The sequence below is a fragment of the Homalodisca vitripennis genome, chromosome X (genome assembly GCF_021130785.1).
Source record: "Homalodisca vitripennis isolate AUS2020 chromosome X, UT_GWSS_2.1, whole genome shotgun sequence".
Classification (NCBI taxonomy): domain Eukaryota; kingdom Metazoa; phylum Arthropoda; class Insecta; order Hemiptera; family Cicadellidae; genus Homalodisca; species Homalodisca vitripennis.
Genome location: NC_060215.1, coordinates 137,569,643 through 137,592,044, shown reverse-complemented (window position 1 = coordinate 137,592,044; position 22,402 = coordinate 137,569,643). Strand labels below are relative to the sequence as shown.

Sequence of the window (22,402 nt, the reverse complement as noted above, 5' to 3'; positions counted from 1 at the left end):
CGGACCCCCCAAATTTTCAATTACTTTTTTAGTAGTCAATTATTATTCTTTAAGTATTCTTTTATGTATTACTGATATGTACTGTTGAAAGATCATTCTCAATATAGATACAGGTCAAGAACTTTTTAAGGAATAAAATGGAACCTTACTTTCTGTCCACTTTGGAAAAATATCAGTTGTCTTGACCCCCTCCCAAAATTTTTTCCTGGCTACGTTATTGCTCATAGTGCATCTAAATTCTTGAAATATACATTGAAACTTGTTAATTTAACAAACGGTTTCACACAGTTTCCATAATATTGTGACACTTTGTTTGCAAGTAAATTAAGCTTGTTTTTGCACCATTCTTTTTTAATTACTCTGTATAATGATAATGTAGTATAGTAAATCTCCACATAGTCTTACAGTTTCATACCAGTATTGTCATAATATTATTTATATTTTCAGGTAGAGTTGACAGAAGAATATCTGGGTGATAGTTATGAGCTGTAGGAGTAGCCAAGTATTGGATCGTTGGTGATAGAACTGTACACGATCCTGCAAGTCAGCTGGCTGGAGAGTATGAAGCCAAGAATTAGGGAAGAACCCAAGCGTAAATAGTTCAAGATTTTAGGAAAAAAGGGCAGTAATAGTTTAAATTGTAATTAGGAACTATTTTGTCATTAATCAAAATTAAACTGATTCAAACTCTCTTAAAACAACCAAATTTTTATTTTAAGATAAAACAATCCTAATAAAGAAAAATGTTTACATCTTCTTGTGATCATAAATTTAAACAAATACTCCTATTGTAATGATGACTGAACTATTGTATCAAATCCAATAAATCAATTTCTATCGTTTTTTGTTCCAGAATTACTCGCTGGTACCAAAAATGTATTTTGATTCAAAAGAAATCTATTTGACTGATACCAGAAACTTGTAAAAAATGTTTATATAATCCTCTTAAAAAATAACAACTTTATTATTTTTATTTATTTTTAACTCTTTCAGTGCCAATGTCCATACACTAAGGACACTCAGTTTTATCAAGATTACAGGCTACATATCAGTTATTAACCAACATGCCTCATATTTAGATGTTGCACTGTTCGATCGTCCCACATAATTATGAATGATGTATCGTTTGTATGTTTACGTTTCGTAAATGTTTAGAGCTTAAGTATGAACTCTAGAATATAAGTTTGTCACACATTTTACATACAAACTGTATATTGTATGTAAAATCTTGTGGCAAAATCGATTAGTCTTCAGTCCAAATTACAATTAAAAAATATGTTTTGACTATTCTAATAATTTAATGTTTGTTTCTCGTGATGATTTGTAACTTGACGCTAATGCTAATCTCCAAGATTATGTAAATAAAGTCTATTGTCTATTGTCGTTCATGGTTTTTAAATAGCGCATTTTCTATTGTGATTAAGATAGCAAACAATTAGAATGGAATTTTAAAATAAACATTACACTTCCAGCATTAATAGAACCACCGCTAAATTCGGAACAGTAATTTTGCTATTCGGTGATAGCATATTTCGGAGGGAATGACACAAGGTTTAATAATAAAAAGAATTTTAGAATCATTTATAATATTGATAATAAAATCAAAAATGCACAAATCACAAAGTTAATGATAAAACAACATTAGAAAGACTTACATACACATGTACAAAAAGCAGTAAAAAAGAAGATCTAAAAATAACAACCTATGTGAATTCGAACCATTCAAAATATACATCCAGGTTTTCTTCCGATATTCGTTGAGAAACCTGCACACTATGGAGACGTGTGATGCTTGCACAGCTCCACACTCTCAGTACATTCAGATCATTCTTGGCATCCAGAACACTTTCAATTGTTGCCATAGTGACCCCGTGGCAGTGGTTTACTGTCAGGTGTGACAGCATCTCCATGGGGTTACTCTGTCAAAACAATAAAACTTGGTATTAGTACCTGTAACTCCACAGGTATGACAGGTAAAACAATACAGAACTTGACATCAAGGACAGTCTCGAGAGTTGGTATTGGGCCCAATGATATTTACAGTCAGGTGTTACAGGATCTCCACAGGTTAGTCTGTCAACACAATAGCACTTGGTATTAGGAGCTGTAACTCCAATAGGTATGACAGATAAAACAATACAAAACTTGGCATCAGGGATACTCTTGAGAGTTGGTATTGGGCCCCATGATATTTACAGTCAGGTGTGACAGCATCTCCACGGGGTTAGTCTGTCAACACAATAGCACTTGGTATTAGGAGCTGTAACTCCACAGGTATGACAGGTAAAACAATACAAAACTTGGCATCAGGGATACTCTCGAGAGTTGGTATTGGGCCCCATGATATTTACAGTCAGGTGTGACAGCATCTCCACGGGGTTAGTCTGTCAACACAATAGCACTTGGTATTAGGAGCTGTAACTCCACAGGTATGACAGGTAAAACAATACAAAACTTGGCATCAGGGATACTCTCGAGAGTTGGTATTGGGCCCCATGATATTTACAGTCAGGTGTGACAGCATCTCCACGGGGTTAGTCTGTCAATACAATAGCACTTGGTATTAGGAGCTGTAACTCCACAGGTATGACAGGTAAAACAATACAAAACTTGGCATCAGGGATACTCTCGAGAGTTGGTATTGGGCTCCATGATATTTACAGTCAGGTGTGACAGGATCTCCACAGGTTAGTCTGACAACACAAAACAAAGCTTGGCATCTGTTACTATTGAGAGTTGCCATGGTGACGTCATTAAATTTGTGTAGAGTCAAGAGAGATAGTGTCATCACTGGGTTAGGCTGGCGACAAGACATACAGCTTGCTTGGAATCTAGGATTTTATCAAGAATTGATATTGGGGCCCATGATAATGGTGTAGAGTCAGGTTTGACAGTATCTTCATCAGATTAGTCTCACAACACAAAACAAAATTGTCATCCAGAACACTATTGAGGATTATGATAGTTACTCTGTATATTCGGGAGTAACATCATCATTGTCGAATGTCAAAATGTCATATTTGCAGAGTGCTCAAACTCATACTCATAGAATCACCTGTCTAAAAATTGGTTTTTAAAATTATGAAATGACTTATTTTGTATTTATTAAAGTACATTTCAATAAAATAAGAGCAGTGGAATGTGGTTTTGTTTATAAAAGTATGTCTCTTCTATTTCTCCTTATTTTAAAATGAATGTACATAATTTTGCTCAAAAGTTGAAATATGCTATGGAAATATACTCTGCTTTATACTCCGACTCTAGTGTTAAACAGCTGAGTATGGCAGGGAACTCACTTGCATGATCTCTAGCAAGAGAGAGTCAGTGACGACGCTGCAACTGTTGAAGAGGATGTTCTTGATGATGGGACTGTACAGAAGCAGTTGTTTCACCAGTTGAGGACTGTACTCTACAGATGTTGCAGACCACAACTCCAGAGCCTCTAGTTTGTTGAACCACTCTGGTACCAGTTTTGATGGCACCTCAAACACTGGTACATTTGAGAATGCCAAGTTCTGCAGGTTCGGGCAGCTGCTCCCTACACCTTACCATTGAAATAGTTGGTCAGAAAAATTACAAATTTTATTAGGTGAGGGTTTATGATACATCAATTTGTAAGGTCAGTGTGTAACTCCAGTGCTATGTCCAGACATTCTCTGGGATTGGATTTTGGTTTAGTTACAGTGAAATTTGAAGTTGTTTGGATTGTGCTACAAAGTTAAAATTTCCAAAGTGAACTTTGGGCATGTCAGAACTGTATATGTTGGTCTTCCTCAGTGGCCATGGTATGAGTTCTGATTATGTGGAGTCATTTTTTTGAGTTCAGGTACTTTGAATCTGGGTTGGATATAGTGAAATATAGTGGAGTAAGCATCCTGAAATTGATAACTGCATGGTTTTGTTTTCCCTGAAAACAGGAAAATTAGAATACTTTTGAATCACTCCATGAGAAATTACAGGTTTTTAAAGTAGACATTTTGGGAAAAATTTTTAATCAGACTCAAATAAAAACGGCTGAGGATAAAAATGTGAAATATTCATGGTATGTACATAATAGCTTGAGGGAGTGATATGTTTTCTATTCATTTATAACTGAATGAAATTATATATTTTTACTACATATGATTTAAAATAACACGCCTTTAATAAATTTGTCTTAATGAAATGAAATCTATTAATAAATACAAACCATGTTACTCCCTCCTGTTATGTTTCATGTACATACTGTAAAAACTTCAAATCGTAACTTCAACTATTTTTCTTAAAATGGGACAATGTTTTCATAAGATGTCCCAAAATTCTGCTTTATATCACTACCACTTCTCAGGAAATAATAAAGTACTTTTTATAATTATTTTTCTTCAGAAATGGAACCTTAAAAGGATATGACCAAGAATTTTTTTTAAACCCTATTAGTGCTATGTTCACCTGCAGCACATGTTTTTTTAGGAGTTTAACAAGCATATGCTGTAAGTAAATAATAAATACGTAAATATTAACAAAGTGCAACACATTAAGAATTCTTTTACAATGATAGCTACAGATTAAGACAGTAATAACTACAATGATATACTGTTAATTTTAAAAAGTTACTAACTCGAATTGCAGAAAAAGTTTTTTTGTTGACTTTTTGCACATTTAGTATAGCATAGCACTTTACTAAACTCACTCAAATAAAAATCCAAAATAAAGTCAAATTTATTACAAATAAAAATATATACAATTTCTATATTTAGTTTTTATTAAAAATTTTATGAACAAAAAATGTGTTCTTTTCATCTGCAAAACAACAGAGGGTTTTATAGCTACCAAAAGGCCCTTTTTGGTACTTTACATATTTCTGACCTGTATTATAATTAAAAAAGCTAAAAATCTTTAGTTATAAACATCACAAAAGTAACTCGCGTTAAGCGTGACTCTCATAAGAAACAATGATTTCATATGACGATATCCTAGGCTAAAATCATCCGTAGTCTAGTGACATTTGGTAAAAATAAAGACGGCATGTGGATAAATTAATGTGCACTTTCTCTACTATATCTTACTTGTACTTGATGTCATGACCAGTTGGCCTGGTAACGGCGTTGGACGAGTCATTAGTGCCCTAGGAAAGGGTCACGGGGGGGGGGGGGGGTGTGTTAACTTTCTGTTAAAAACTCTGACAATGAGTAATAACTTTTTTTTATTAAAAAATCTTTGAGTTCACTCTTGAATTTGTTTACAGGAATTATGTTTCTAATGGAAAGTGGTAGTTTTTGATAAATTTTAAGACCTGAGTAGAGTGGTTTTGTTTCAAACATTTTTAGGTTATGCTGCTCAGAATACAAATGTTTGTTTCTAGTATTGTACCTATGGGTGTTATTAACAAATTCAAGATGGTTGAACTTAATGTAGTTTGCCATTTCATAAATGTAAAGACTAGGTATAGTACAGATTTCCAGCCTTTGAAAGTGTTGCTTGCAATGGGCTTGAGGGGGCAGTCTCAGCATTGCTCTTATTGCCTTTTTTTGAATAATGAAAATTTTGCTCAAGGCTGACTCCTTTGCTCCCCACAGGGCGATTGAGTAGGAGATGTGCGATTCGACCAAGCAGTGATAGACATTTTTCAGGAGTTTCAGATTTTTGAAAACACTGAGGCTTCGAATGACAAAGATTCCTTTTAAGAGCTTGCTTTCTAATGCCACCAACTGCTCAGTCCAACACAAACCCTCGTCCAACATTACCCCCAACAGGACGTACCCCCAACATTACCCCCATTTTGCTGTTGAGGTCGTTTCCAACTCAACATCACCAATGCAAATGACAGGGGCTCCTGAAAGCTCAGTTTTGGATTTTCTTTGCTGGGTCTGAATGACCATGCATTTTGTTTTTTCTGGGTTGAGTTTGAGAAAATTTTGTGAAAAGAATTGGGCAAGATTGTTGATTTTGGTGAAAGAGTCAATTTCGAGAGCCTCCCTACTTCTTTGTTTGGTGATAAGAGTGGTATCGTCTGTAAAAATGTTTGTTACTATATAAAATACATTGAGAAACAAAGTCAAGTCAAAAGTCAAAAAGTATTTATTTCTACCAACAAAAAGAATTTACATATAATTTACATGCCTTTCCTTAGGTGTACTACAACATACTACAATAAACTGATTATGTTGCTGTAATACTTTATAAAATAATACTTAGAAATCAATTCCTAAACTAAGTAAAAACTTGTGTTTTGGGATTGAATTAGTTTCTTGTAGTATATCGCACATTTATTTAATATTTTATTGTAGCTTAGTTACAACAACAAAAAAGAAATAGGTATGCTGTAAAAATAAACATAAAAATATTCAAAAACAAAAATTATTAATTAAATATATTTTTAGTAATTTATAAAAAAGAGACTAACGATTTGTTTGGTTACATAGGAGAAGACTGTAGCAGCTGCAACCTACCCACCCCTCACCCCACCCAAACACCAGTCCCCCCCACCTAATAACTTGTACATCCCCAATCATTCGCACTCACATAGACCCAATACACAGTCATTCGAACGCACGCTCACACGTACACACATAAACTCAATACACACTAGCGCATAAGCACAACCCATTGGTACTACAGTATTTTGGTCGGAAGTTAAATTTATAATTTTTTCTTTATCTATAGATTGATGTTATAATTTGTTCTGTTCTGTCCCTTCCAACCTCCAGTATCCATATCTTAAATTTCTTTTTATATGTTGTGCTTGTATAAAAGTTGTACTGTAGGTCTTCAGGTATATTTATGTATAAATAGTGTGCTATAATGAACAGATTATTTGACGAGTGATTCCTTGAAAGTCTTGATACACGAATTCCAACATTGTTAGTATTTCTTGTGTCGTAGTCATGAGTTACTTCCTTGAAGATTTTGTCGAATCTCTTGTGTATATGCATCAACAATTTCCTAACAAATAACTGTCATATATGAAAAACTTTTAAGTTGTCAAAAACGGCATCTGTAGGGTATCACCTATTTACTCCTAGAGCTGCTTTAACTATTGCTTTTTGTGTTATGGCATCAATTATGGATGTTATGTTGTTTGTGGTAAACATCAACCTAACCTCGCGTAACGCCATGTCAGCACTTTCAGGGTTAAAAATTAAAAAATTATTCCAACTAAACACCGAATGCAATGCCTTGTCTTGAGTTTTCATAGGAAATTTTAGATGATCAGTTGAGATACAAGGAAAGAATGAATAATTACCTGAAATGTCAATTCCAGGAAAGTTGGAAAGAATGAGACTGTGCAGCCTGGGTCCACACACGGACAGGACTGGCATAACTCCTTCATGAAACGTAAACGTGCAGCCCTCACCATTGGTGAGGGACAGAGCAGTGAGGTGTTCCAGTAGCATCAACTGTAAAGTGACAAACAAGATGGTTCTGAATCCACATAAAACTACTCAGGGCTGTATTCTAGGAGTAAAACTAAAAAATTGTCTCCATGGAGAATGCAACTGTAGGGACACAAAGTTAGCCAAGAAAACCTTTTATTACTTTATATGATAAGAGTAATTATTGAAATACTACATTTCAAGTGTCAATGGTGATAAAAGCTCAGTGGCCTCACATCCAGGTTGTATTAGGTGTTGCTGTTAACATTGAGAGAAAAGACTTACTACATTGAAATGATAAATCCAATGTTCATTTCATTATTCGTAAGAAGAGTAAAAATAACACAACCTCTCGCTCCTTTTTTGTGCAGTTAATCTTAAGTTTCCAGTAGAAAGCCCATTGCTATGTTAGAAAACTCCATTTTTTCTAGTATACATACCAAAATTACCCACAGATACAAAATGTTATAATATTTTAACAACTATTTTATATTTCATATCTTTAAAGACAGATAATATACTACTGTTAATATATTTAAAAACAGTCTTTTTCTGCATTCAAATAATAATTTTGTAACAGTAAACTCATCTGTTATGAAATTACTTAAGACGCATAATAGAGTGTAAGGTGGTGAAAACTGTTAAAAACCATAAAAGAGTATAGTATAATAATGCCCAAAATAGTAAAAATAATTGCTTCATTTTTACATTAAATCATCTAATTAACATGAAAATATAAAACAACTACTGTATTTTGAACATGGGAACTAAATAAAATGACTCTATTAGGACTGAGTTACATCTTAAAATGAAACTAAAAAGGAATCATAAAAAATATTTTTTCTTAGAAACGTGAAACCTACACTAAAATGTTGGTAATATTTTCAAGCAAATAAACAATTAAATTCTGAAACAAATATATTTTGTAGCAAATTCATGTATTTGAAGAAGGAATTTTTCCGTTCTCTTAGGACAAGAAGCTAAGAAATTCCACTTAGTCCTAAAACGACCAGTGCGCTGCTTCCTGAGCGATAGGATATTCTGCATGGGAAAGGTTTGGGGTTGGGGCCGACTCCTGTTGTGATCTATGAGGAAGGATTTTTGGGATTAACCTCAGGAAGTGTCATGTGTCCTTGGAAGAAGCGGAGGTCAGATCTGTACCAGCCTCTCCAGTCAAAGCAGGCAGGATAACAGCCTTTAACAGTTAAAGAGCCCCATCAACTCCAACAGTCATCTCCCGCAGTAGACTAGACCTATCGATCTACCCTTGCACACCAATATCTCGACAATTGGGGTTAGTGATGTGCTGCTCCTAGACATCCATAACATTGCCCAGATTTAAGTGACACATAGGTTTTATTACATAGTGTAGGTTCAACTGAAAGGTATAAACCAGCCATTTTGGTGCCTTAACTATGATAAGAACAAACACCAAAAAACTGAGTTGGTTTTAACATTGTACTTTAATAATTATTTTCACCTTGTATAGTGCCTCGTTTGGGAGCCATGCATTGGAAATTGCTACGTTGGTTGCATCAGGACAGAGTCGGACTGTGGCGTCAAGGGCCTCTTCACGAAGATACTCCACAGTCGAGTTCAGGCATGTGAGGCGCAGGCGCGTGGGCGCGGTGATATCAGTGTCCAACTCTGATAATCGGATACCTGCACGTGTAAACAGGCACTGCATAGCTCGATCTTCCACCATCTCCACACCCTCTATTGCCTGTCCAGATATAACAACTCAATTCAATGTACATTCTGCTAAAAGCAACATCTGAGTATTATACTAGTGCAGAGTATGTGTTCTCAAAAGCTTTGCTTACGGTCTTATGAAGAGTTATACTTGTTATCTCTTATTTGATTATCGATGTTGGGAAACCTTAAGAAATAAGAATTTACTTGGAAAGAATAAGAAATGTTTCAGAATTGTAAACAGAAGTTCTTGTGATGAAGGATTAGTGTATGGTCAATGATGTGTGTAATAAGTAATATAAGAGGAATAATTCACACACATGTTCACTCACAAATATGGTTACCAAGTTGGCTAAAAGCCATAGTGCTCATGCTGTGGTATTAGACTACTTCAAATTATTCAGTATGGAGCCGCAGTGAGTGTTAAAAGAGGTTGGTGAGAGCTACAGCTGCTTGACTCTTGCAAAAATGTTGAGTTGAGATATGGTGATTGAGGAGACTATCACTAACTGGTCAGCTGGGATAGCCAATGATCCTTTATAGACAATCATTGGACACTAGCAACCACTTGAGATCTAATGATAACAGTGCAAAATGCCATTATTTACGGTAAACTGAGATTAGGTTAAGTTAGGTTAAAATGGGGCCATTACAGGTAATTAGTGAGGTAATTAATCACATGAAGTCACCATGAGTGTTTCATAGAATATGATAACATTTTGCGGCTGTGAGGCTTGTTGTCAGGGTTCACAAGAGCTTTGAGGGTTAAACATAAATAAGTAAGGCACAACAGCCCTTTTAAGGATAAATGCAGTCTTAGACTCAACTCTCAGATGGAAAATTCATCCCTCAGAAAGATGGCAAAAAGAGCAATTGACAAAGTTTTCCAATCGGATACCAATAATTGATTAGGGGGATGTTGATTGAAGGGTTTGTCTCACAGAAGATTCGCTTTTCATTGTATTTAAATAATGATTAGAAAGAGACTGTAAATAGTAAAATCCTTAACCTAAGACTGCTATACTGTCAAGTACCTTAAAGACAAAAGTGGCCACTAATTATTTACATGCTTGGCAGTGCAATTATTCCCTTGCTAACAGCCTTTGTAGGAATTTTGAATCGTATGTACATAAAATTATGGATGTAACATGAGAATCAGAGGTTGACAAACAAGTGAAGAAGTGGAAGTTCATGGGGTTTTATGAAGAATTTATAAAAATTTGACATTAAGGATATAGGCTTATATTTTTAATGATGCTGAATTAAAAATATTTTTAAAATTGGTATTATTATTATTGCAGTTTGCATTTTGTGTAAACATGTCTTAATTCAGACTTTAACTAAAAATTAAGATGAGTAAATTTCATATCATTGAAATAACCCAGTTGATATTAATGAAATAATTTCCAGGGACCTCCTTTCCTGTTACTGTTACCAATTTTTAATTTATTATTTCATATACAGGACCGTGTTTATTAAAAAATGAAATTGTGTACTTATTTCATGGTAAAACATTTTATAGTATTTTTTTATTTACATGAGTTTCTCAAAGTAACTGGCAAGTCACACTGGAATATACATAAAAATCCATTCTACTTATCTGCTCTCAACAACGTATTCTAAAAAGTATTCTTTCCAGTAATATTTTCGCTTATGTTACAGTGCAATATGCATCTTCCTCCCTTATTATGCCCAGGCTCATTACTTAAAGCAAAATAATGTGGTTGTACAGAAACAAAAATACTTCCAAAGGGCATCACTAGAAAACAATCCAGGTACGGTAAATATTGTCCAATAAAAGAATTATGAAACTGCAAAATGTCTTTACTGAAATATTTATGTTTCATTCAAAAATTCTCTTTATAGTTAAAACATTTTTACTGCCAGAACTTAAAATTAAAACCATCATAAAAGAAAAATAATTTAAATGATTACCTCAAAAATATTATCGAAATCGAATTCTCTAATGTTGGGAAGGAAGTGTAGAACAACTGTGGCTCCTAAGGCACTAATCCAAGTTTCACTGACTGAGAGCCTAGCGAGCTGCTGACATCTTCGCTGCCCATTCTGGGAGATACAGAGGTACACCAGGCCCTTGTCTGTGATAGGGGTACTGGACAAGTTCAGGTCGACCAGGGAATGGCAGCATTCCCCTATCTTGTTGACAACCTGCAGTGAAAGAATAAAAATACTTACAATAACGCTTGTGGTATGAACTGTCTCTTATCACCTAAAAGAGGTCCTTAAAAGTACTATAATGTTACAATATCTGAAGGAAATATTCAAACTATAAACAGAGTTGAGTGACAATACCTGAAGGAAATATTCAAAATATAAACACAGTTAATTTACCTCATCCACTGTTAAAGTCATGCGAAGATCGAGACTGACAATGTTGGCAAGGGTTGGGACCAGCATGAGGAACACCATGTGATTCATTGTCCTCATATATGACAGATTTAAGTGTTTAAGTTTCTGTCAACAAATGTCATAGTTACAGAAAAACTACAACTCAATACTGAACTACAGACTATTCCATAAAAAAGTTAATATATTTTAATTATAAGTAGAAAGTGTTTTAAAATAGTAATATCTCAAATATTTAATAGAGTTGACTGTTAATTATCCTGTTAAATTTGAATTTGTTTACAGCATAAATATATATATATATATATATATATATATATATATATATTTATGGAGTGCAATAATATATATATATATATATAAGTTTTGTTTCATTGAATATGTACAAAAGATATGCACTGCTATCCAGCAACTGTTGCATTGTTCCAGAATAAGCTATGGTTGCCGACTTTGTACAATCTTGGTTCAATGGGGAAAATCTAGTCAACTGGGGATAAGCTAGTGGGTAACACTTCACCCTAATGTTGTAAAATAAAAAGAGACAAAGTAAATAGAGCTACAATATGTACAAAGTAAATAATTTATAGGGTTGTATTAACTAAGTCTTCAGTTTCCTGTCCATTACCAACTAAGATTTTAAGGTTGTGAAACGTTTTGATTTCTTTAACGTTTTTATGTTCGTTTCATTAGCTACTATTTATCACTGTATTCTTTTGGTTGAGGCTTTATGTTATGGAGTACAAACTAATTTAGCTTGTTGAAAAATAAATGTATTCCAGTATGTTTTTTGCAGTAGGAAAGTACAAAACTGTATACAATATATCACTATAATAAAAAATTATGGATTTAATACAATACCATGTGCAAAGGTTTTCACTTGACTGATACGTAAAGATTTAGAAAGGTAGTGGAGGAGTAGAGCAAGTCAAGAGGTAAAAATACACACCATTCATCCAGACTCATGCTATAAAACTAATTTTTTTGAGTATGATAATCAGTTACTTAAAAATTGTGTACAATTTGTATCACTTTTAAGATTCTACTTTAAGTATTTACCTTGCATCTGGTACTAAGCATATGGAATGCCATTGAATGGTCTGCAATGCTTCCTGAAAATGACCATTCCTGAAGATTTTCCGTGATGAACATGTGCAGATGGTGGCTGCGCAAGTGAGTCACACGTTTCATCTCTTCCGCAAGGTCCTCCAGCATGTTTGGAGCTGTGGAAAACTGACATAATGCTTCCTTTGTATTCTTTCCACTTTTACAGTTTTGAGATTAGTGTGTTTTTTTTTTTTAACAAATTGATGTTTCATCTAGATTTACTGTCATTTTAGAACTTAAGGTTTTATTCTAGAAATGCTGTGACCACCATGAACAAGGGTGTAGCCTGAGCAACGGTTAAAGAATCTGAGGCTAGTCTGGAATATTTTGATGTGAAAAAGGAAGCATCACATCATAAGATAATACTCTTTTATTATTATATAGAGACAACTAGTTGAAATTTGAAAGGAGAATCCTGTTTTTGTCTCAACAATGTAACTACATAATAGTATCATGTTTGTGTGTAGCAGACACATTAAATTATATTACTCCATCAAACTGAATATATTCGAGAAACATAGCTTTTATCTTGGAAACGTCTGCACAGCAAATCTGAAAATTGGTATGGTTTACAACAAATTAGAAACTTATTAACAAGAATTAATCCTACATTCATTATGCAAGTACATACAGCTGGCTAAACCCAATACATTGAACCCCAGCTGTTTGAATGTCAACAAGGCAAAGCCAGTGGAATGAACCCTAGCTGTTTGAACCCCAACCAGGTAAACCCCAGCTGGTTGTTTACCAGTCTGAGCGAACGATTCTGAGCACAGTATAGTTTGTCTACCAATTTCTAAAAAAAAGCATATTGATTTCCAGTTTTCTTATCTGCTGTCATACTAAAGATAGGGTAGTTGTGCAAAAGGATGTTGTGGTGTGGAACAGAGGTGGTGAAGAAGCCTAGAGGGTGCCTCCCATAAAACACTTTGATACTCTAAGAGGGCCTGGATGTCTAGTACTTCCAATGAAGGACTTATTGTTCCCTCAGGACCTTTTACAAGAAGCTGAGGAAACCTTTCATTACACTTAGTCCTAAAAGGACCTTTGCCATGCTTTTGGAGTGACAGGACATTTGGAACGGGTAAGATTGGGGCCACATCCTTTTTGAGGTTGAAGGTCCTCTGTGATATTGGCTTGGAAAGGGAAGTCACACCACAAGTAGAGCTACCAGAAGGATATTGCACTTTCATTCTAAGATTATTAACTCCAGGAAACTTCAAGGGGATCAGAAATGAACTACTTGGTCTGTGACAAACTTCCAACCTGTCATAATATTGACGTGGAATATACAATCAGACAGGAACTTTCATTATCTTTCTTCCCACTCATATTCTTCTTGTTTCCAGAAGGTTGTACAAAACCAACTGATGCTGAAGTGCACTCAGGGGATTCCCTCCACTGTCTTCCTAATCTTTGGACACAAAAAAACTATGAGAGTAAACATCACCAGTTTTGAAACATTAAAAAGTTTACATACCAGGGATTGGTTTAGTAAACAATAGGTTTGCTCTAATGAAAAAAATATTGAAAGATTTTCCCAATTCACCATATTTTATTCAAAACCTGGGCACTGTAAATTTCTAGTACCCCTAGATTCACCAATAGTCCTAAATCCTCCTGCATCATTGATTATTAGAAAATTTTGAAAGTGTACCTGTAAAATTATCTCAATAATAAAAGCATGTTAAAAATGAAATTACACTGTATTATATAGCGTAGCTGTGGTGGGAAAAGTTGATTCAAAGTGAATATTGAATTAAGTTCCAATTCACCTTCCGCTTAAAGCAGCATCTGAAATCTGACACTTGTACAGATTGACTCCTGGAATCTGGAGTCCACATCAGTGTGAAGATATTTAAAAAAATCGGTGATGAAGACATTCATAATGAACTCCTTGCATTTTTTCGACATCAGAGATGCCTAAGTTATAAAGGAGCTAAGTCTGGTTACCCAGCAGCTATCCAGTGTAGTCTAGATGAAGAGGTATTATTTCTCATTATATCATCAGGTACATAGCTAAGAGTCAATCTATACAGTGCCAGATTTCAGACACTTCACTAAGCGGGGTGGAATAGACCTTAACTCAATATTCACACTTCATTATAATTCATTACGTCATGGCTAATTGTGGTTTGAACTGCTGGATGCTACTACTGGTCGAATTTACTTTAACGGTAACAAAACAAAACCATTTAGCGAGTTACTATCTTAGTTACATACAACACAGGAATCGCTATAGAATTTAGAATAGAGAATTGAGACCACAGTTTTGGTAATCTATCTGTATTGGAGTCGGAAGCAAATGTTTTAGGTGTCAACCCATCCCTACTTTTTACTACAGCTTGATAATTAATATTTAAATCCATAGAATGATGTAAAGATAGTTCGTAGATATATAATTTGGTAAGTAAATCCCACTTTTCTTGTTTTCCACATGAAGCAATACATTTGGGTTTGATATTTTCCTTCGTAGAGCGTATCAAGAGCAATGTTAGTTTTTTTATTAGAACTTTTATTCTATCCCCGTCTTTTGTTTTATTTGAAAAAACGGGAAGGCTGATCCCCTTCATATGAGAGATTTAAATGTCGCGAAATAATTCTTTTGTGAATGTGGAATGAGATGAAATTCATTTATGCACAATGTGTACGGCTCCTAACATATTGCCAGACTACCTACTAAATCACTCCCGGGTCATTAGTATAGAACCGTTCTTCACATTACTTTAGACTATGCCTTCGTTAGTTCCCACCTAGTGGATTGTTCTCTATTAGCTAGGTTCGGTGGATCACACCCAAGAGTAGCCATAACTTAATGTGAAACATGATTCCAGTTTTCCTTGCATTGGCAATATTGTAAGGGGTTAGCTGATCCAGATCACCTTCCAGCTTTCTTCTCCAAAGAAACAGCTGATAACATCTGAAGAACCTCTGGTCGGTCTCAACCTTTACTTCAGGACAGTACAGACATTCTGCGGAGCTGCCTTTCCCATCCGGTACAGATGGGACTGTTAACAAACATGTCAGAAAGAAATTGTTTATGGAGAACCTGACGTCCCCATGCAACTACCGTATCCACGGTTCAATATCTCTTATTGAATCCCTCGCCCTCACTTCTCGCCCTCCTAAGACGCTTTATAGTAGTCAAAAGTGTCACTCCGCACTTCCACCTAAGCTATTTCTCGGCTGATGTCGTCTTTTCCGGTAAATCGTCTGTCGTTCCCTTGGAATCATCCGGTGGGAGATCACCAGGAAGACCGGCTCGGACACTATGCGGTGTGGATGCAACCCTCCTCGCAGATTGGCGCTGCACCCTAATAAGTGGCTTTCGAAACACTTCCTTCTGCAGGGATAGAGGCTTCGGCTCCGAGGAGAGTACGGACTGCTCTGCAAACGTAGGCAGTCAACGTCTGCTGGATACAGGTCCACCAACGTTACACATATAATTAAATATACTAAGGGCAGCAACACTCTTCTCAGCCTCATCGGCAGAGATTCTGCTCTACTTACCAAAGCTCATCTGGTATCGACCATGGTACTCAGATAAATGTCAGTGGTCTGGCCTCGACTCTTACCATGCTACCCGTATCGGTACGATCGTTTCGATTCAACGCTCCGTTAGTTCCACGATGTATGTCTTATTGAAGGCAAGAGATAAACCATGGTCGGTGATTTACTCCTTCACTGATCGCATGACCATGTTTAGCTTCAGACGAGCCTGATCAAATGCATGTGCAGTATCGTTGGTGTACCCAAACAGCAGGGTCTCATCAGATATACTTTCCCTAAACATGCTGTCGTAAAAAGCTTTCTCGAGATCGATTCCCCAAATAAACCATTTGGCCATGACTGCCAAACTTATCCTGGTGGATTTTCCATAATACTCCTCAGAGTTGAAGAGTAGACTTTTCTTTCATTCTTCTTATATTTAAAAAAGAAAATATCTCTGATTCACCATCAGCATATTAACGAGGTTATTCCATTATTCACCATGGCAGGGCAGTACTGATGAATATGGCAGTAAGAGAATTAAGAAGAAAAGGCAGTTATTCTATTTGAGATAAACTAGGAGCCTTTGTCATTGTCACCCGAGGCATTGGCATGAAGATAGATAAGCCATCTTTAACATCTCCACCAAAATTACGACATTGTTTATTCTATTCCTCTAATGAATGTGATAAATGGGTTATAAAGAATCCATTTTGTGTCACATTGTGGAACACGAACTTCAATTAAGTGGTAAGCCCCTATGTAAAGGTGCAGTTGACAGAGATGCCAACAAATTTAATACATGGCCAAGGAGTGAGATTTGTTCCTGAGGTTGAGGAAAGTGGTTCGTACCAAATTTTTTTAATTTGTAAGGTGGCGTTGAGAAAACAAAATTACCGTCCCGTGAATTTGCGCTTGAAAAGGTTTATGTGACAGTTTTTCTACAAGTTAAAACAGCAGATCAGAAGCTGTATTACCGACTGAGCCCCTCGCAGTACCAATAAACAGTAGTAAGCACTTAATGCCTTATGCCTTAAGCTTAGCTCAGCAATCTATGCCATAGAAAGGACGAAAGCTATAAGCACGACAAAAGTCACAATAACAGCCTATCATGCTCTGTTTGAAAGCCATATGAGATATGGCTTAGCGGTTTGGGGTGGTTCAACTGAAAGAAATCTCCAACGAATCCTCATTCTTCAAATAAAGGCTCTAAGAATCATGGCCGGCTTGGGATTTAGACAGAGCTGTAGAGGGGTATTCAAAGATAGGAGGTTATCAACAGTAGTCAGCCTTTATATTGTAGAGTGTATTGTGATAGCTACAACTCATAATGTCCAACAGCACCAAGACATTCACTTGTACAATACTAGGCATGCCAATAACTTTACTTTGCCGATCCACAAGTTAACTCTCTCTGAAACAAAACCAACCTATACTGGAGCAAAATTCTTCAATAATAATCCCTGATGAGCTGAAGAAAATGGAAGAAAGGAAGTTGAAGAACAGCCTGCACTCCTGGTTCCAAGAGAGACCCTTTTACTCAGTAAAAGAATTCCTGAATTGGAGAGCTGACTTGCAGAGAATGTGAAGACCTAGGCAGCTAATGACAACAAACCTGGGAAAAATTTTAAGATAATATGTATTTGACGCCATTTCCTTCTTGATGAATGTGAAAATAAAGAATTGTCTTGTCTTAAGAGTCGCTTCGTTTTGAATATCTCCCAAGATAATTATTTATACTCCACCATCACTTATATCGCCGTTTATTATTAAACATTCCTCGTGATTCGTATAAAGATTTCCATAATATTCTCTTAAAATTCTGCCACGAATCAGTGCTAAAAGAGTCCTTAGAAGCAGACAAGATAAATCATTAAGAAATAATACAGCATCAGATTATCAAATAAATGGTATCCTGCGATAAAGAAGTTATACTGAGAGCTGATTGGTTGAAGTTCAACCAATCACGATAAAGCTCGTCCTTTCATCACCCATCTTTGCAAGCGGATGTGCATCACTGCCTTTACCAGGTTTAATTTAACTCAATATGCCTTTACTCTACGAGGCCGGAATACGTAAAGGTTTTAATTAGTTAGTATTGTTTCTACGCAGTGTGAACCGGAAGTAGTAGATTATAGACATAGCATAGACTCCTCTGTGTGAGGAATATTGCAAAATATCCTTGTTTTATACTGCCACGTTGTAGACACAGTTTGTTTTTGTTAAAACAGAGACGCAATAGAAGAACATGTTAAGCCCAAAATTCGTGCACAATACATGTAACGTTGTTTACTAAGCAATCGACAACTGTAAAAAGCTAATAATAGAAAAACTTACATAATTAAATATTCTCTTATACACATACCTACATAAAGAGATTTGGTTAAAATCGTTAAAATCAATCGTGTTCAAATTTTTCACCGGTACATAGTTTATTTCCCCCGCAATACTATTATTCTAATCATTGGTTCAACGAAGGTTCTAAGTCTATGCAATAATAATTTACACATTAGCTTGTGATAGTTTATAATACAAAACTAATTATAAAAACGAAAAGAGAGTAAAATAAAACAACTTTTTGAAAAATACCACTGGCTGGAAGTGAGTTAAAATAAGTGGTCTCGCTGTTACTGACAATCTTACATTTCACAAAATCTCAGGATAATGTTAGTAAACGAAGCTGCACATAGTTTTTATTTTATATTGAAGAAAAGTTTAGTTAATGTGCACTATATAAATGCAAGGGTGGAGTTCATGCCGTTAACAATTCTTCATTGACAATCTAACAGGATATGTTTTTATTTTATATTCAAAACAAACATTTGAAGGTTCTTATCTTTCACGTTTTACTTTTTGACAGGCAGATGAATCAATACAACTAGAATTCCACTTTCGTCGAGCCAGTGGCCACACTGTATAAGGTGTCTGACTTTTATTCTGAGTCAAAGTTGAAGTGCAAGTTTATATCCTATCTGAAATTATAGCCGTTTTCAGGAAAATGAGAAAATAGTTTTCAAGTGGTAACATGAGTATAACATACATTATAGAGAATTTGTCATTAAATTGGAAAATATATCATATCGAGTGCGTGATATGATAAATTATGAGTTGTGCACACAGAGCAGTAAAACTATCTGATGGTGTTCGTTTGATGAGAGTGGAACAGTCGTGTTGTGATGGGAGGGGGAGTACCTTATACTCATGAGTGTTCAACATCATTTCAGTGGAGCATTGGTTAAGTGTTCACAGTGCGTTTGTTCTTAAAAGTCACGATTCTTGTATTGTTACACGACGTGAGCTTCGTTATAGTAACCTAAGAGCGCTCCCTAAAAATGTTGGGTATTTGTTTATCTCAGAACTAGAAAGAGAACAATAATAGATCTGACAAAATTTTGTCCTATCACGGCCTTTGATAACTTGAGGATAAGATTCCGCGGTCACAACATCTCTTGTAATTGTGACATTACTTTTGAGATGTCCAGTTCATCTCAGTGTTTTCGATTTTTTTTCTTTTTGGGGTTACTTAAATTAAAGGAGTACGCAAATTACCCATTAAACCAGAAGAAGAAATTCAATACAAAATGAGATATTGGAAAGGTTTCGGACATATTTACTGAGAGCTTCTAAGGATGTGTGCGATGAAAGAAAACAACATAAATAATATCATCTTCAAATAGTAAATGAATTCTTTTATGTTGTTGACTACGTTTTTCATTAATTGACATCTTCTGTTCTTTATAAGAAAAGTTATTAGGCGGAAATGTTTATATGGTAGATTGAATACTTTCTTGAACAATCTGCCATAGCCTATAAATAATCTTAATACTTATAAACTCACGCAGTTCTTGAAGTGGATTTTCAAACTCCATATAAGCACCAGTGTCTATAAGTACTCTCATGTTTTCATCTGACTGACATCTGTAGAAGAGTTTGTTGAAGTTCCGACAAATTGAACGTAGAGCTATCTTTCGCAGCGAATTGGGTTGATGTTTTAGCGGCATCCTCTCTGAACTGTAAAAGAAAGTAATTAATTTATATTAATGTCAAGTTTTGATATCCACGCCATTCTACTGTCAATCTCACAAAGAACACAAGTGATACCTTGTTAACCGAGTCAAGTAATATACCTGTTAACAAAGGGTAAAATACATCTAATCTTACAATCATCATATTGGTTACAAAATCGTTTCAAATTTTAAAAAATGACGTGAAAAGAAAATCAGTTAACTGGTAACTTAATATAATTTAACGATGTAAGCTATTATCAATTAAATGGAATTCAAAATTTTCGTACGCTTTTGAAGCTATTTGATACTTGGAAATATTAGTACTTTAAGAACTGCATGTTATATAATTACATATAGCACAATACTATTATTCCTCGTAACATCTGAGAAACACAAAAAATTGCGTCGAATGTTAATTCTTGCTAATTCGGTAATATGACGGAGTAAGTCAAGTAGAATTAATAAATATGGGGGGGGAAACACTCTGTTATATTGTGAACAATACCTTCACGACACATCAGCATATTATGGAATTAATTATTTAAGTAGAAGACAGAGGCCAGGACCTCGTTAATCGATCAAGCATCCCAACATTTAGTTAAAACGGGCATTCACCTGCCAAGGCAACCAATTATCGATTCAATATCCAAATTCTTAGTTAAAGAGGGCATTCACCTGACAAGGCGACCAATTATCGATTCAAGATCCGAATCCTTAGTTAAAGAGGGCATTCACCTGACAAGGCGACCAATTATCGATTCAAGATCCGAATCCTTAGTTAAAGAGGGTATTCACCTGCCAAAGCGACAAATTATCGATTCAAGACCCGAATCCTTAGTTAAAGAGGGTATTCACCTGCCAAGGCGACCAATTATCGATTCAAGATCCGAATCCTTAATTAAAGAGGGTATTCACCTGCCAAGGCGACCAATTATCGATCCTGGATCCCAATCATTAGTAAAAGCGGCCATTCACCGACGAAGGTGGCCAATTATCGGTAAATGCACCCGATCATAGGCCCGGGTGCCCAATCATCGGGTCAGACAACCAATCATCGACCCAGGAGTCTAATCCATGGTCCACTTACCAATTATCAGCCAAGTTGTCCAGTCCTCGGCTAAAGTACCCTATCATCATCGTTTTATCAATACTACTACATTCTTTGGACAATGCTTCTGCTACGGGACTGAAACAGTTAGTGTTGTTGAAAAACTATTCTAATATTCTAATGTTTGACGATCGAGAATGTACGTGTTTCAGTTTATTTATATAGAATTTATAGATTATATACATCTTTGAACATCATAAAATGAATATTATTATATGCTAAATGACTACAAAAACGTCATTGTGGTTCTTTTGTATATGCAGGGCTATCAAAGAATGGCCTCACAAACTTCTGTGGCTGATAATACTTATTGTCAGTTTAAAGGCATCAGCTGTTTTGATATGTTTGTTGTTCCCGGCTTGTGCAAGCGTATATTTAAAGTGGGCGTGCTCGCTTATGTGTTGACTTATTTAATTGAAAAAAGTACAGTTGGAGTTGTAATAAAATAGACATAACAGCTGGTATTTTGTAATTTTTTCATACTATTCTGGTTTTTCTGTACTTTGTCTAAACATTTTACAGATACAATTTTTTTTAATATTGAAGCAAATCACCCAGCTATTTTTTTACTTTTCCTCTTATCTTGCATTACCAATGTGCAAAATATGGTATCTGTAGGTTTACTAGTTCCAGAGATAATGTTTTTTATATAAAAAATACAAAATGCCGGCTAGCAGCTAAACGACATATTTCTCGACCTATGTTTATATGAGATTTTTCTGTTTGAAAACATGATTACTATCATCTACAGAAGTTTGTGACACCTTCTGAACACCCTGTATATTGAATAGTAACTTACGTCTGATGCTTCAATCTGGTATAATCCTTTGGCAAAATGGTAATCTTTATAACAGCGCAGATGATAATTTTATCCCACAAACAAACGTTATTTGCCAAGATTTTTAATTCTTCAACATAAATAGATGCTTCGTCACAACAGGTGCCGATATTTCTTGCCAAAGTTTGACATCAATATGACAGGTTTGCAATTCTTCTCAACATCTGCAGGTGGAGTTTTGTTGACAACTGGACATATTATTTATTACGCTACGAAAAACCAAAAGAAAACCACCTTGTCCAAACTAGGAATTTGTTACGGGTGAAAACATAAAAGTAGTTTTCAAACTATTTAGCAAATACACTGTTAAAAATATCATAAGAGAGTTGATTATTATTGTAACTGTTTTTTTCCTCTTCGGTTTTTCGTATAAACTTTCAAGATGAAATTGATGTTATTTAAATTATAAAAAAAAACAATCGATTTTTAAATCCTCCAGGTAGAG

General features: G+C 35.2%; 1 protein-coding gene across 1 annotated transcript; it reads right to left on the bottom strand.

The window, feature by feature from the left end:
* Nucleotides 1-1,569: 1,569 nt before the first annotated feature.
* Nucleotides 1,570-22,087, bottom strand: LOC124369893. The gene is made up of 9 exons (XM_046828044.1): nt 21,919-22,087; nt 19,843-20,015; nt 12,468-12,631; nt 11,397-11,519; nt 10,980-11,213; nt 8,833-9,075; nt 7,223-7,376; nt 3,297-3,544; nt 1,570-1,919 (listed from the first exon to the last, which is right to left on the bottom strand). Exons 2-9 carry the CDS (start codon nt 20,003-20,005, stop codon nt 1,704-1,706), a joined length of 1,545 nt encoding a protein of 514 aa, XP_046684000.1. The 5' UTR covers nt 20,006-20,015; nt 21,919-22,087; the 3' UTR covers nt 1,570-1,703.
* Between the last annotated feature and the right edge of the window lie 315 nt (nt 22,088-22,402).